General features: G+C 45.6%; 1 protein-coding gene across 2 annotated transcripts in view; it reads left to right on the forward strand.

Moving 5' to 3' along the window:
- Positions 1–15,278, forward strand: part of NPTXR (neuronal pentraxin receptor) — a 30,336-nt gene that overhangs the window by 7,575 nt on the left and 7,483 nt on the right. Inside the window, exons 2-3 of one of the 2 annotated variants that reach the window (XM_028746707.2) lie at positions 13,837–14,053; positions 14,718–14,962. In XM_028746707.2, the coding sequence (XP_028602540.2) occupies positions 13,837–14,053; positions 14,718–14,962 (462 nt within the window). The remainder of the gene's footprint in view (positions 1–13,836; positions 14,054–14,717; positions 14,963–15,278) is intronic. The other variant, XM_028746708.2, reaches the window with a different exon arrangement.

A 15,278-nucleotide genomic window follows, 5' to 3' on the forward strand; every position in this document is an offset into this window, starting at 1 on the left:
TCTCACATAGGGCTTTAAAGGTCAAAGCCAGCACTTTAAACCTGACCCTGTACTCCACCGGGAGCCAGTGCAGTTAGTAAAGCACTGGATGAATGTGATCCTGCAGCAAGGACCCTATAAGGAGCCTCGCTGTGGCATTCTGCACCCGCTGGAGTTTTGGGGTCAGCTTCAAGGGCAGCCCCGCCTAGAGCAAGTTAGAATAATCAAGCCTGGAGGTGACCGTCACATGGATCACTGTGGCCAGGTCAGGGCGAGAAAGGTAAGGGCCCAACTGCTTAATACTGCTTAATGTGTGTATTTTTCCATTAGATTCAGTGCTGAATTTATTAATGTCCATCTTGCCCCATGACTGATGAGGCCCGGGGCCACATGACACCACCACTCTGTGTGTGCACATCCTGTAGTGTGCACACATGATGCCAGCATGCCCTGCAGTGTGCTGACATTACTCACACACATCACAGGACATGCTGATGTGTCATGCAGACAGCTTGCGGTGTGTGCGCGGGGATGCCACAGAACTTGGAGGGGGCCCGGGACCTTCACTGAAATCTGGGGGGGGGGGGCTTGGCGTAGATGGCACACCTGTGCATGTCTGTACACAATTTTGCAGTTCTGACCTCTGGGCAGAGCTTGGTGCTGGGGTGGCATGTCCCATTTCGATGCTTCAGGCAAAACAAGAAGCGCTGTCCTGCCCTGCTGCCCCCGTCGCTGCCGCCTACATCATCTACCCTGCCACCACTGCCTTCACCGCCTGCCTTGCCGTCTCCACTGCTGGAGGAGAAACAGCATCAATTTTGGGTGAGATATTGTGCACGTTGTAAGCTCTCAGGTGATTTCAGTGAGATCTCAGCCAAAATCAGCAAAATCTCGGCTGAAATTGGCACTGATGCAGGCATCGCTTCTCCCTTATTGTTGGAGACAGCAGGGCAAGTGGGGTATCCATGGGAGGGCCACCTTGGGGGGTTCTGCCACCTGAGGCAGTGTCCTCACCCCATCTAATGACTGGGCCGGCCCTGACACTAATTTTTAGAATGGGGTGGGATGAGAAAGACCTGTGGCTCTCCAAAAGTTGCTCACCATTGTCTTTGACCATTTGGCTGATAGGAACTGGAGCCCAACAAAATCTGCATGGCCACAGGCTCCTAAACCCTGCTGTAGAACAACCCTGTAAGACTTGACAGTATTACTTATTATCCGTAATCTTTAGACCAAACCGTCAACATAAGTCACCATTATTATTCCCATAATATGACTGAGGTGAAGAGATGGTGGTTTTCCTAAAACCGCCTAATGAGTTTGTGGCTAAGCTGAGATTTACCCAGGGGCATCATGTTCTTAATTATCACATATTCTTATCACATCCCACACTTTGCAAGCTCTGTTAAGCTTCCGAAACTCCAGCACACTGTGTGACTGAGGAACAGTTGAGGGAGTTGGATGTGTTTAGCGTGGAGAAGAGAAGAATATGAGAGGTGATATGAGAGCCATCTTCAAATATCTGAAGAGCTGTCACATGTAGGAGGAGCAAGCTGGTTTTCTGCTGCTGCTGCTGCAGGGGGCAGGGCCCGAAACGATGGGCTCAAATTACAAGAATGGGGATTCTAACTAATCATTAGAAAGAACTTCTTGATGGTAAGAGCTGTTCAACAGTAGAAAGGACTACCTTGGAAGGTGATGGACTCTCCTTCATTGGAGATTTTTAAAGAGAGGTTGGCTGGCTGGCTATCTGTCAGGGATTGTTTAGCTGTGATTCCTGCATAGTGGGGGGTTAGACTAGATGACCCTTTGGGCTCTTTCCAACTCTACATTTCTGTGATTCTATTACTATTTCAGCTACCAGGGGAACCTCTGCAAAGATGGGGACAGGATGCATCTCATAAGTCCTCAAATGACAAGTCCACAACAAACCAATAAAGCTTCTAACAAGTTGGGCATGAGCTTGTGAAGCAGTCTTCTTTTACCTTAGCCGTCTCGGACACTGGATTTTCTGATGCTTTAATAACTGACGGCTTTTGAACTCCTTAGATAAATGTGTACAACTGACAATGAATGAAATTAATCCCATCTAAGTAGACTCACACAAGGGACGCGGGTGGCGCTGTCAGTTAAACCAAAGAGCCTAGGACTTGCCGATCAGAAGGTCGGCGGTTTGAATCCCCGCGACGGGGTGAGCTCCCATTGCTTGGTCCCTGCTCCTGCCAACCTAGCAGTTCGAAAGAACATCAAAGTGCAAGTAGATAAATAGGTACCACTCCAGCGTTTCCGTGTGCTGCTCTGGTTCACCAGAAGCGGCTTAGTCATGCTGGCCACATGACCCGGAAGCTGTATGCCGGCTCCCTCGGCCAATAAAGCGAGATGAGCGCCACAACCCCAGAGTCGGTCACGACTGGACCTAATGGTCAGGGGTCCCTTTACCCTTTACCCAAGTAGACTCACATATTGCAAAAGCAGAGAGTGCTTCTCTCTCTCCCCCCCCCCCCGCTTTCCCCCCACTCCAGACGTTGACATTTCACATGATTAATATTACCTGGCATCTTTCAATCTTTCTGATGGCTTGGCAGCCAAGAATCATACGCAAATCCCCACACCCCGCCCTCGCTTCAGCAGATGGGAAATTATGAGATCACCCAACAGCTTTTAAAAATATGCATTCTGAACATTTTCCTCCTCCCCCCGTAAATATTCTCTGATAAATACCACCCAACCCACATTGGTTTCAATAAGATAATTGGGCATAGGAGAGAGAAAGGCTTTAGGCCATGAGATCTGGAGAGCTCAAAACTCCCTGGTGATCTACATAGCAGACTCAGCTGAGGGTGAAATATCTGACATGTACCATCCTCATCAAGGTGCAAAAAGCTTTCCAGCTTTGCTTGGGGAATTCAGCCTCCAAGCATTGCTCAATCCCTGGGCAATTGTTATGTCTGAATTTGCAAAATCACACAGTCAGTTCCCATTTTCCCAGAATGCTGGGATTTACTAATAATCTCTCTGCTGGAAATGCAATGGGAGCTGCTGGGTGTACATTGTTACCTGCCAATTTGGCTCAACTCATAAGAAGAGCACCTCTCTTTGTAGAAAGTGGTACACTTCCATGTCTATCTGAAAAAGCTGAAACGAGCTTCACAAAGGGGAGTAATTAGTTGACTGCCAGTTAAGAAATAGAAAAGCACTGGGAATAGATTCTATACCACCAGAATTTTTGGAATTTAATGTTACCCTGTGGTCTCTTCTGCTGGTAGCTGTATTTACATATATTGATTTAACAGGAAGAGTGCTGAAGCTTGGATCACTGCAGTAATTGTCCACATGTTTAGAACTAGGGGCTGCTGCTCCTACTTATTTCACTAGCCAACCCTATCACCTACTCCTTCTGTAACAATCTCCACTCTCTTTATACTTGGCCAACTCCATCTCCTTCCCTTTACACCTCACCAAACCACCTTCCTTCCTTTTACTCCTACCACCTGCCTTTACACCTTGCCAAACCCACCCTTACAGCTTGCCTAAACTGCACCTTGTCTTACTCTGCTGCCACTTCCACCCTCCTTGGCCTCTGATGCTGCGGTCAGAGACCAAAACAACAGCATCACTGTTAGAAGAAAAACAGTAGAGGAGCAAGATGATTTCTGACTTTAGGTCACCTACCTCCTGCTCTGTCATCCTGCTGCCATTTGTGCAGCTGCCTATCAGCAGCCATGTAAACTGCAGCCTGACAACATCCTTCTGATTTTATTATACAGACAGAAAGGCTCTGAAGCTTACCCAGCAAATTATTGCCCAATTAGTTTGTTATGTGTAATTGGGAAACTTTATGCAAAGCGCCTGCATATTAAACTAACGAGTAATAAGAGGAAGCCATTTTGGCAAATGAATAAGCAGGGTTTAGGCAAGGTATGTTAATAAGCTCCTGTTCAGGCTTCTTTTCTTGATTGCTATATAGAAAGAGCAGATACTCATAGTGTATGAACCAAAGTTTGGTTTTACGAAGCCATGATAATCATATGCCTAGTCTGAAGGCCGCAAGAGCCTTTTCCCAACCATACAGACTGTGAGATAAACATAGCCATGAGCCATATCTCTTCCTTTGAAGATGGGTGACTGAATGGTTTACAGTTCTCTGGTAGCAGCACCAAAAGGGCTCCTTGACAGCCAAATTTTGGTTATTCCCTGTTACAAATAAAAATAAGAAAAATGAAATATCTCTGTGACACATTGAAGCCTCTGCTGGAACAACACAGAATGTCTGTTTAATTGGGAATGAGCAATCTTATTACCTTGATACACTTATATTTTGGGGTACCTTTTGATACAACATACTTCTTGTTCAGATTTTAAGCATTGCCTGTGTCTCTGATTAAATTGGAAAGCAGCTGTTATGAGCTGAAATATGGATATATAAGATATTATGGGCTCTCTAAGGTTGTGGTGAGTGATGTTTTCCCTTGTTGTCTGATAATTGTCCAAGTGTTTGCCTTTATACTCTGTATTTGCTACATTAGAAGCTTATTTTTATTTTAACCAGTATTTTCATCCCTGTTTAGAGACAGAAGCTTTGTTTTGGGCTGCTAGTTTAAGAAAGTACAGTACAATATTAGCTTCTTCTTAGGTCTTCTTCCAAGCTCAGGCAGAATTTATGGCTTAGATTTGATAAGAAAGGCAAGTTGCAACGAAAGGATGAGAAACAAAGAAGACACAGAATTTTGGAGAATCTATCAGAATGTGGGGAAATGTTTGATGTGAAAGAATTTTATATTAGAGAAACACATAAAGAACTGGAGCATTTTATTGGAGAGTGGGGAGGACACTTTTCTCTCTCTGAATGTTGTCTTACAATATTTAGCCTATGTGGTTAATCTTTATTCCCACAACAGCACCTTCCCTGAAGGTGTGCTAGCTTGGGAGATAGAGAGTAGATCTGTGCTTTTTGCATTTCTCTGGGAAAATTTTCTGTGCTAAGAGGGGACTTGTACTGTCAGGATAGATCTCATAGAGCCTAGATTTTTCTTAGGGTTCTCCTTTTATTCCTTTTCCTAATCCTCATGGTTTATTTTTGCTCGAGAATCTTCCAGTGGAAACAGGTTGACCTTACCACACCAAGTCTGGTAGATATGGACCTTTGACTCATTATTCCACAAAGCCCATTGTCTCTTACTTTAAAATCTTAAGTAACTTTTTCTACATTGTTTTAGAATGCCTTTATAAGAAAGTGAAACTTTCCTATTGCTTTTCGGTTAACAGAACTGTAGGGAGGGTGTTTAGAAGGATAATTGTTTTCTTGTATTTCATTTTTCGTTTATAATTTCTTCATATATTTCCTTTGTTTAGTGCTCATAGTAGCCTCACAGTACTTGTTTCATTTATTAATGTAAGCATTTTTATATAGTTAGCTTTCATTACTATTTACAACTTTCCACAATTTGCCAATAATTTTTAATGAATTTTCAATTCACTTTCTTTTGGTGTGACTCTGGGCCTTTGGTCACTAGCCATAAGCTCACTGGAGCAAATTAATATACTGTAATCTAAATTTATAGATCATTTTTTCATTCTAAACCATTTGTTCTTCTATGTTTGCTGGCACTGGGGCAGAGCTGGGGGGTGGGGGTGTAAAACCACAATGTAGACTTGAAACATCAGTCTCCAATGGCCTGTTTTGGGTGCCATTAAAGGGCAGTGCTTAGACCTGCCCAAATTGATTCAGCTGTCAGGAAAAGCAGGGAAAGTTGATAGAATTTCCCTTGCAGCTATCACGAAGGGAGAAGTAATCTTTGGTGGCATAACACGAATACTTGGAATATGTAGGCACAAATCTTGTTCATCTCCTTGGCAGTGTAAGAGCCAGGACTGTAGTTCCTTAATAATGATAGGAAATTAGGGTACTGGCGAGCAGAAGGAAGAAAAACGAACTGTATAGGAGCAAGAAATTCATTTAGTAAGGGCAATGACAGAAATGAGAAAGGGAAAAGAGAGATTACAGAGACAGAAAACGGAATGAGATGGGGTGGAGGTAAAGAAGCCTTTCATTATTCGATGTAGGACAGATTGCCTTGACGCTAACAAGAGTAACAAAAGCGAAAATTCTATTAACAGATGGAGTCATACATGAAAAACAGGGACATGGCATTTAAATCCAGAACTGGAACAATCAAAGGGTGCAGCAGACAGTATCTCTGCACCCTTTGTCAAAACCAGCCAGACTCCATGGATCAGAAAACCTTTCCAGTCGCTTGGCAGCATCAATAGCAAAACAAAAAAAGGGACCACCAGCAGGCAGCACAATTGAACCATCTGCAAACATGAGCTCTTATCAGGAATCATGTCTCCCTTTGCCATTCCCAAAGGGAGGGCAGGGATAATGACTTTTTTTTATCCTTCCTCTTCATCTGTCCCTGTCACTGCTCAGTTCTCCCAGTTGTCTCTTTTCTTTGTGGATCTCTCTATTCTCTACCTGGATGGCATTTGGACAGGCCACATTCTGTGCATCTCATATCCTGCAGGGAAAAAGCCCAGATGTAATGGGGGCAAAAGCAGAGCAGAGCGAAGGTGTGTGTGGAGACCCGGAAGCATCTCCCCAGTGGCCAGCTAATTTAATACAATGAGGAACAGCCTCTCGGGGACACAGCATGAGTCTTGGGCGTTGAGTGAATTAAAACTAGAACAGTGCCGCTTACCAAAGAAACCAATCCAGGGTTTGAACCAGGCAGGAGAGAGCCAATGACCTCACATATCTCTTGTTAATGCCGATGATTCAGTTGTCATAATTGCAATTGAAGCTGCTGCTTCTTCTTTGCTCCCCACAGAGGCATGGGGATAAAGGAGCACAATTGCCCTCCTCTCGTTTCCTGATGAAGCGTTTTCCTGTTAATTCTCTCTTTTTGGAAAGGGCACCATCCAAGCCCTTTTGTACTCCACAGTACACTCCATGCCTTATTTTCCCTACAGAGGCAATGGTTTGGTTCCCACATCACTTTTGAAAACCTTGATATGATTAATCACAAAAGTGTTACCTGAAGCGTTCCTTGATTTTAGAGAACTGGAGGGGGGAAATTCAGCCAGTTCCCATGGGTCCAGGAACAATGCAGCTCTTCATCTTAGTAAGATAGAGTTGGAGTGAGTGGAAAGATCATCTAATGGCACCCAACTCTTGCTGAATAAAAAGCTTGCAAGTTTGTCTTTATTCATTCAGGGTCAAACAAGGCAAAACAAAGACCCAGGACAGGAACCCAATTCAGTAGGAAATTGGGTCCCCCTCCACATTGCGTTGCTTAAAATCATAGAACTGTAGAGTTGGAAGGGACCACAAGGGTCTTCTAATTCAGCCCCCTGAGATGCAGAAGTTTAACAGCTAGAGCTGAGAGCTGGCTCACAAATACCTGCTCAGGAGTGGTCTATTTGTGTGCTGAGCAGTGTAGTGTCAGAGCAATGAACTTGTGTGCACTCCCTGCAGGATTGCTCTAGTCCTTCATTATTAATTTAAATGTTCCCAGACTGAGCTCTGGTACGTAGAATAGCTCGGAGGGCTAAGCAAATAAGTTCTGGAGCTAAGCTCTGTAACCCCTGAAAGCAGTGCAAAATGTCTGGAAAGGGGCTCATGGTGAATGAACAGTTGCAGCTCCTATCAAAATTGATAGCTGTTGCAGTCACCCTGTGCCTTCTGATGATGTGGAAAGGTCATGGATAAGCTCATGTGTGAACAAGGATTATAGCTTCCTCGGAGTCTCAAGGCCACTTCATACATCACACACACTTTTAACACGGGCATCCAAGGAAACAGAATGGTATGTTAACAGATATATTAGCAAAGTACTTCTTCGCACAGCACATAGTTAAACCACGGTCCTCGATTTCTCAGGAGGCAGTGATGGCCACCAATTTGGATGGCTCCAAAAGAGAATTAGACAAAGTTATGGAGGATAAGGCTACCAAGGCTACTGCCCATTATGGCTATGCTCTCCCTCCACAGCCAGGGGCAATAATGCTTCTGAATACCAGTTGCTGGAAAACACAGGAGGAGAGAGGGCTCCTGTGCCCAGGTCCCACTTGAGGGTTTCGTATGGGCCACTGTAAGAACAGAATGCCAAGCTAGCCATTGGCCTGATGTATCAGGCTCTTATCTTCTTATGCTCTGTCTCAACCACATTTGGGAACATGGTCTGAGGACATGTGATGCTGTTTCATTGTTAAAGTGAAATAGGTCTATCCTGGATCTTCCAGGATGGGAATCTCCCTGGGAACTCCATGTAAACTGCCCTGAACTTCCAAAGTTAAAGTGGAGATGAGGCTAAAAAAGAATCAATGTGCTTGCAGCATCCACTGCTCAGCACACTTACATAACCAGCCCTATAAATGTTACATGCAGCATAACAGATGCCAAGCAAATCCAAATAATTTCTCTTTTACTTGTTGAGGGCTGCTTCCCATCTTACAGGAAAAAACAAGCTCCCATTTGTTCACATGTCTCTGTGCCACATATATGGCAGGGAAGCATGTCACTGAGAATGCACATGAGCCTTGGGCAACTGCGTCTCCAGAGCACATCTTTACTTCATGTGTCAGACATATGTCTCCATTCCACACGTAGCAGTGATCACAATGGAGACACACAGCGGTCCAACAGGACTGACTCTCAGGAAGCTGCAACCCTGGTTCACACATGAGCTCATGAATGATAGTATCCTCATACACAGAAGCCTCTGGGTGACTGTATAGCAATAGATGCTGACAGCTGTTACAGTCATCAACTAAGAATCTCCTTCCACCAGACTTCCTTGGCTCACCCACTGTCCTCCAGCTCTCCTTCTTCTTCTTCTTCCTTCTTCTTCTTCTTCTTCTTCTTCTTCTTCTTCTTCTTCTTCTTCTTCTTCTTCTTCTTCTTCCTCTTCCTCTTCCTCTTCCTCTTCTTCTTCTTTGTAAACCACTGAGGTTTTTTACAATCAAGTGGAGCATAAATTATGTGAAATGAATAAAGTTATTCTTCCTCTTCTTCCCCCTCCCCTTCCAGTGAGCTCCTATGGTGAACCACAACATAGAGCTCAACCATCTACAGCCAAGATCCTCATCATGCAGTGCAGTCATGTTCATGTAGATTATTCAGGCCCTCTGCTAAAACAGCCCTGGTAGGACACCAATACTGCCTTCTTTAGGAATTAGGTTGGTAGCTACAAAGGATAAGACCTTCTTCATGGCTGCACTGCAGTTGTGGAGCTCCTTCCCCTCTGAGATGGTTTTGATTTTGCTACACTAAAGGGTTTTATGGTGCTTCATTCCCGATTCTTACATTGTTTTAATGGATAGAGTGTTCCATTGAATGTGTAACTTGCCTTGGGCCCACGGAAGGGAGAAGGACAGGATAGAAATGAAACAAAGCATTTCCCGGGTATCCATAGTTGCAAATCTAAAAGGTATTTAGAAAGTTCAGCTGGGAAACTAGGGCAGACATAAAAGCATCTGGAAGGCAGCAAGCGACTGACACAGATCACTTACATAAAAGCAAGATAAACAGGCAACTGAGGAAACTGTGTTACCTGTATTGAGAGGCGAGGGCAGAGAAAGTAAAGCACAGTTGACAACGCAGGCCGGTTCTGAACTAGCACGTTTTCCCTCCTTGCCGCTCAGCTCACCTGAGCTGGTCATACTCTCAGATGGCCTCTCCCCAAGTAATGAATTAAGCTGTGATTATCTAGAGGCCTTTAGCGCAATGACCTCATCTCAGGCCAACTTGGGAGTGTAAGAGCTGAGCATGAGTTTGTCTTTCACATACACATTTCACACCAGGGAGCCTCTTCTTCAGGTGTACATTTTTGAATTCCTAGAATCAAAAGGGTGAGCATCCAAGGAGCACGGTAAAATAATGCTGAGATGGGGAACCCAATCGTTTTGTGAATATCCTCTCCCCTGGGATGGGGAACCCAATAGTTTTGTGGGTATCCTCTTGACAATAAGTCTGCAGGGCGGGGCAGAAGTTACAGCACCCCTGAACATTTCAGGTGAGCAACTTACTCAGAGTGGGCTGAAACCTTTTCTGCCTCCAGGCTCACCCCCTCCTTTGTGGAGCCTCACTTTTGCTACCTGAGTTCCCTTTAGAAAGCTCCACCACCATAACAGACAAAACACGGTTTTCAATGGATGTACCCTATTAACTTATGAGGAATTACAGGCAGGGGGGCTGCTTGCTTTTTCACTTGGCATAAGAGGGAACACAGCCTGAAATAATGATGAGATAAGCAGCCCTCGCAGTAATTAGGAGGCAAGGGCTCTAGGAGCACCTCATCAAAGGGCAGAAATGTGGTGGAATAATAGGCCTGTTTCCTTTGATGAGCTTTCGCTGTAATAAATGAGCACAACAGGGAGTCCTCAAAGACGGAGATCTCCCCCAAACCTTTTGGCTTTCACGTCTCTCCTCTCACACCGGCTGGCAAAAAGGCTAAGGTTCGTCCTGATGGCAACAATGAGGAATAGGCAATGACTAATGGCCTGTGAAATGTCATGGGGAGGAGAGAAGGCCCCTTCCCCCTGGCCTCTCCATCCCTTCTCTTTTGCTCTCTCCTTGCCTTGCATGACTACTTGAGTCATGCCTCCCTTCTCTCCTCTTCCTTAGATCATGGGAACTTCCTGACTCCGTTCTTCCACCAAAACCCCCAAGCACAGCCCAGGAGGAAAGGCAAGCTCCAGACTGAAAGCACATGATTCCCCCCCCAAAAGAATTCTGGGAACTGTAGTTCACCCCACGTACAATCCCCAGCACCCTTAGCAAACTACAGTTCCCAGGATCCTTTGGGGGAAGTCATGAGCTTTAAATGGCCTTCAAATATATGGTGTGTGTATACTCTCAGATAAGCTCTCTGAGCGCAGCTTGCTTACCTGCTCATTGGTCTGTTTATATACCACTCGGGGTTTTCTGGGCAGTGATCTATGTGGTTTTACAAGTCACAGAAAATGTAAGCTTTCTTTCTCCCACAAATGACACTTGATCCAGAGCAGCGCTTTTCTCAAGCAAGCAGGACCTTCTCATCAGGCAGATTTCCTTGCCAGCCAACCCAGGACTGTCTTTGGAGAAACAGGAGGTGCCATTTCAGGGGTGCAAGTGAGCGAAGTCTGCCTGTTGCCTCCTGCACGATGCCCGCAATGAGGTTAGGGGGTGAAATCCTTGCCTTGCCCCGGGTGCTGGCAATGCATGGTATGCCACTGCCATAGTGTAAATGGTACAGTGGTCATTTCTACCCAAAGGCATGGCTGTTTGTCTTAAAGGTTGATAGAGTTTGGGTGTGTTGAAAGGATGCACCTAACCCCAGCATGGAAACAGCATTGAATTCATCACACTTGCCACTGGCGGACAGAACACAAACCTTTAGCTTTAAAACCTGGGATTCCCTTTGCGCAAGCGCCCTGGCAGGTTGGCGTGGGCGGACAATAAGGAGGACTTGCCTCCAGCTGTGGGTGCTGCTCCCTGCCGTAGCTGTGTAATACCTGCTGTGACCTCTCAGCACACAGACTCACACAGTTCGTAGAGCTCTAAGAGGATTACAGAACTACTATGTAATGTCAAAATGACAGGCGTTGCCTCGAAGCGGCAGAAAAAAGGCACACTTCTTCATCCTCATTAGGGAAAAACTGTGATCCCGTTTCTCTCCATGCCTGACTGCTCCTTTCTTTCTTTCTTTTTTACGAGAAAAGTGTCCTTTGAGAGAACGGAGTCCCACTGACTCATTTCTCCATATTGAATCCCGTGGAAAGACAAGGAAGAGTCATTATACAGACACGTTCCATGTTGTATAAGAAAACTCTTCAAGGGAGAGATACGGAGCTTGTTTGAGTTTCGAGTGATGGTTGCTGACTTCCAAGGCAGCTAAAAATAAAACCATTAACAACAACTTCTTCCTCCTCCAGTCTCTAAGCTGTATGAAGCTATTTTGTACAGCCAGACCAATAGCCCATCTAGATCAGGATTGCCTTCTCTGACTGACTGTGGCTCATGGGAACCTCAGGCAGAGGACTGGCTCATCACCTGCTATTACGTGACCCATTTAGATGGGGTGTCAGAGGTTGAATCAGGGTCTCTCTCTCTCATAGATGGGACTGTTTTCTGTCTCAGAAACACCTGGCTAGGCTGGACCTGTCTGGTTCACCGCAAGGGGCATCAGTGCCTAGACAGAAAGGTTCTTGGTTTGAGTGACCCAAACCATCCATTTAAAGCACATTCAACACACATTTAAAGCACATTTAAAGCACACAACTTCCCCCAAAGAATCTTGCGAGTGGTTGCTGCTCCCTCACAGAGCTATAATTCCCAGCACCCTTAACAAACTACAGTTCCCATGATTCTTTGGGGGTGGGGAAGCGACGTGTTTTAAATGTGTGTTGGATGTGCTTTAAATGCACGGTGTGGGTGTGGCCTCTGAGGGTACTTCCAGACAACCTGATTATTGAGCATTCATCCTGATTTGTTTGCAGGGAAGTTAGACGACATTGGTAATTCATTCTGGTGCGTTTGCAGGATACGTTAGATGACATTGCACCAAAGCAGCATTTCCCCTTCACTTTCCTTATCACAAAAAGTCTGATCTTTGGGGGAAGAAGGTTTGTTGCACAAGAATTCCCTATCAATGGTAACTTCAGTTTAAATTTACCAGTATATAATAGAATCATAGCTGTCAACTTACAGATTTGAAAATAAGGGACCAGCAGCCTCGAAAATAAGGGATCAGCAGCCAAAATAAGGGATTTTGCTTAGCTTATACAGAAATCCAGCACTGATGGAGCCATGCTGCTTTTGCTGCGACTGACTGTGTTTTGCAGGGGGTTGGACTAGATGATCCTAAGGGTCTACAACTCCCACCAAAGAAGAGTGGCAGACAAAGCTGATGAACGATGTCTAGATGGCAAAGCTTACAGGCAGAATTAGAAACCAGGAAGAGGACCTCTTTATTAAGAATGGGGAAAGTTTATAATTTAGTTGAAAAGCTATTGTAAAGAGTTACATACATTGGTAGGATTGACAGAAAACTTGTAGTAAAAATTTGAACTATGGATGGACAAATGATTTATAAAAATAGAGTTATGAAAGGGATGCAGAGGGGAAATCACTACATTAAGATGCTGCACTGGTTGGAGGGTATGCTAAGCAGCACGTCGGGGCTGCCGTTGTCCTGGCATGAGGAGTTCCATCAGCCCTTCCCCGCCCGAGAGAGAGGGGGGAGGGAGAGAGACTCTCGCCCATGCGACCCACAAGCCCGGCATGAGGTGGTTGCAGCACCGCAGTGGCCGCTGAAGCACTGCCCTTCTGCGTCCCTCCCCATCCCCTCCTCTTCCTCCTCCCTCAGGCTGCCTCCTCAGCCGCCGCCGCTGCCTCCGGCTTCCCCTGGCAGCACGGTGGAAGTCTCGCAAGAGAGGGGCTGCCTGCCCGCCCACCGCCACCCGTCTCCTCACGACGCGCCCCTGAGGGGGAAAAGGGAGAGGCGGAGACACGGCAGCTTGTGCGCGCGCGCTCTCTCATGGTAGAGGACCTCAAGCTGCTGCTTCCCTCCTGAGCCGGGCGAGCATGAAACCCGAGAAATTTAAGGGACATCATCAATAAGTGACAGCAGCGGGACATGGCGCTGGGATAAGGGAGTTTCCCGCCAAATAAGGGACGGTTGACAGCTATGGATAGAATCCCACCCCAAAACAGCAATAGCCTGGAAACACCCTGAGAACATGGCCCTGTTTTTCTTGCTGGGTTAACATGTTTTGCCTGGATACTTTTTGTGTGAGATATTACACACACACACACACACACACACACACACACACACACTGTTTCCCATATATCATATATCTTTCCTTTGTGCGCAGCAGGATATTCCAGCCCGAATGAATGCTACTTCTGCTCCTGTGCCAGCCCAAGAGACAATCCATAACAAGATGGAAGAACTGGAGGAGCAGATCCTCTCCAAGATTTTAGCTCTGGAGAAAGACCGGCCATCTGTCCCCAACAACCACGACTTGCAACAGCAAGATGTAGAGAAGGAGCTGGATGCCCTCCAGAACCGGGTCACTGAGCTTGAGCATGGTCAGTCCTGGGAAGGAAGAGCGCCAAATCTAAGGGCTCCAAAGTTGCTACATATATGTGATTGCCTGTTAGATATGTATTTCCTGAGTCCGTTCCAGACACACGAATTTATGAATGACAAGCATGACAAACTAGCCCATTAGTTTCCCGAAATCTACACAGGGGTAAAAACTACACAATGGCACCCTGCCTCTGAATTTGGAGGTTTCATATAGTCATCATAATATAACTAAGCAGCAGCCACTGGCAAACTTAACTTGCTGAACCCCCTTTAAAATAAACACAGGGAGAGTTAAATATACGCAAGGAATGCTGATATTGCATATTGTGCCATCTGTTTGATCATATTTTATTGGATCTTATACAATCATTGTAAATCACTTCCAGACTTTTGTGTGCAGGTAAAGCAATATGCAAGCCTAATAAATCAAATTGAGCCATCCAAGCTGCCAATCATTACCCAATGTGTCAATGAACGGTCAGGTTCATTGGATGACCCAAGTTCAATAACAACTGGAACCCATTTTTGCAGTGGTGTTGTTGTGCAGTATTGGCAAGGCCTGACTTGAATTTCTGGAGTCTGTGGTCTTTTGTTCTTCTCAGCTGCTATCCCTGTAGTCTTTCTTGACACTCCCCCCCCCCCATTTCTCTGTTATGCACCCAGAAACTACAGCCTTCAACAACCCAGAAGCGTTCAAAGTCACCATCCCCGTACGAAACAACTATATGTATGCGCGGATGAAGAAGAGCTTGCCTGAGCTTTATGCTTTCACAGTCTGCATGTGGCTGAAATCTAAGGGCCCGGCAGGGGTGGGCACCCCTTTCTCCTACTCGGTACCAGGACAGTCCAATGAGCTTGTATTGCTGGAGTGGGGAAATAACCCCATGGAGCTGATAATCAATGACAAGGTAAGGAGGGAAGGAAGACTTTGTCATGGGCATCTGGAAGACACACGTACTAACCTTCCTTATGTTGAGAAAAGGCCCCACTCCATTAGGAAAAATGACATTAGCTCGGAAAACAAGAGCTAACTGTAATTAATGAATCTAGAGAGATACAGATATATACCGTGTATTTTTTCTAGAAAAAGAGGTGCCAGAACTCACCACCTCCCTTGTTCTATTATAATGGCAATGGTGCCCACCTGAGAAGTGCCAGAACTGAGTTCTGGTGAGTTCTGGCTGGGGGGGGGGGGGAGCCCTGGATATACATGACTCCTTCCTG

The sequence above is a fragment of the Podarcis muralis genome, chromosome 10, assembly GCF_964188315.1.
Source record: "Podarcis muralis chromosome 10, rPodMur119.hap1.1, whole genome shotgun sequence".
Lineage (NCBI taxonomy): Eukaryota > Metazoa > Chordata > Lepidosauria > Squamata > Lacertidae > Podarcis > Podarcis muralis.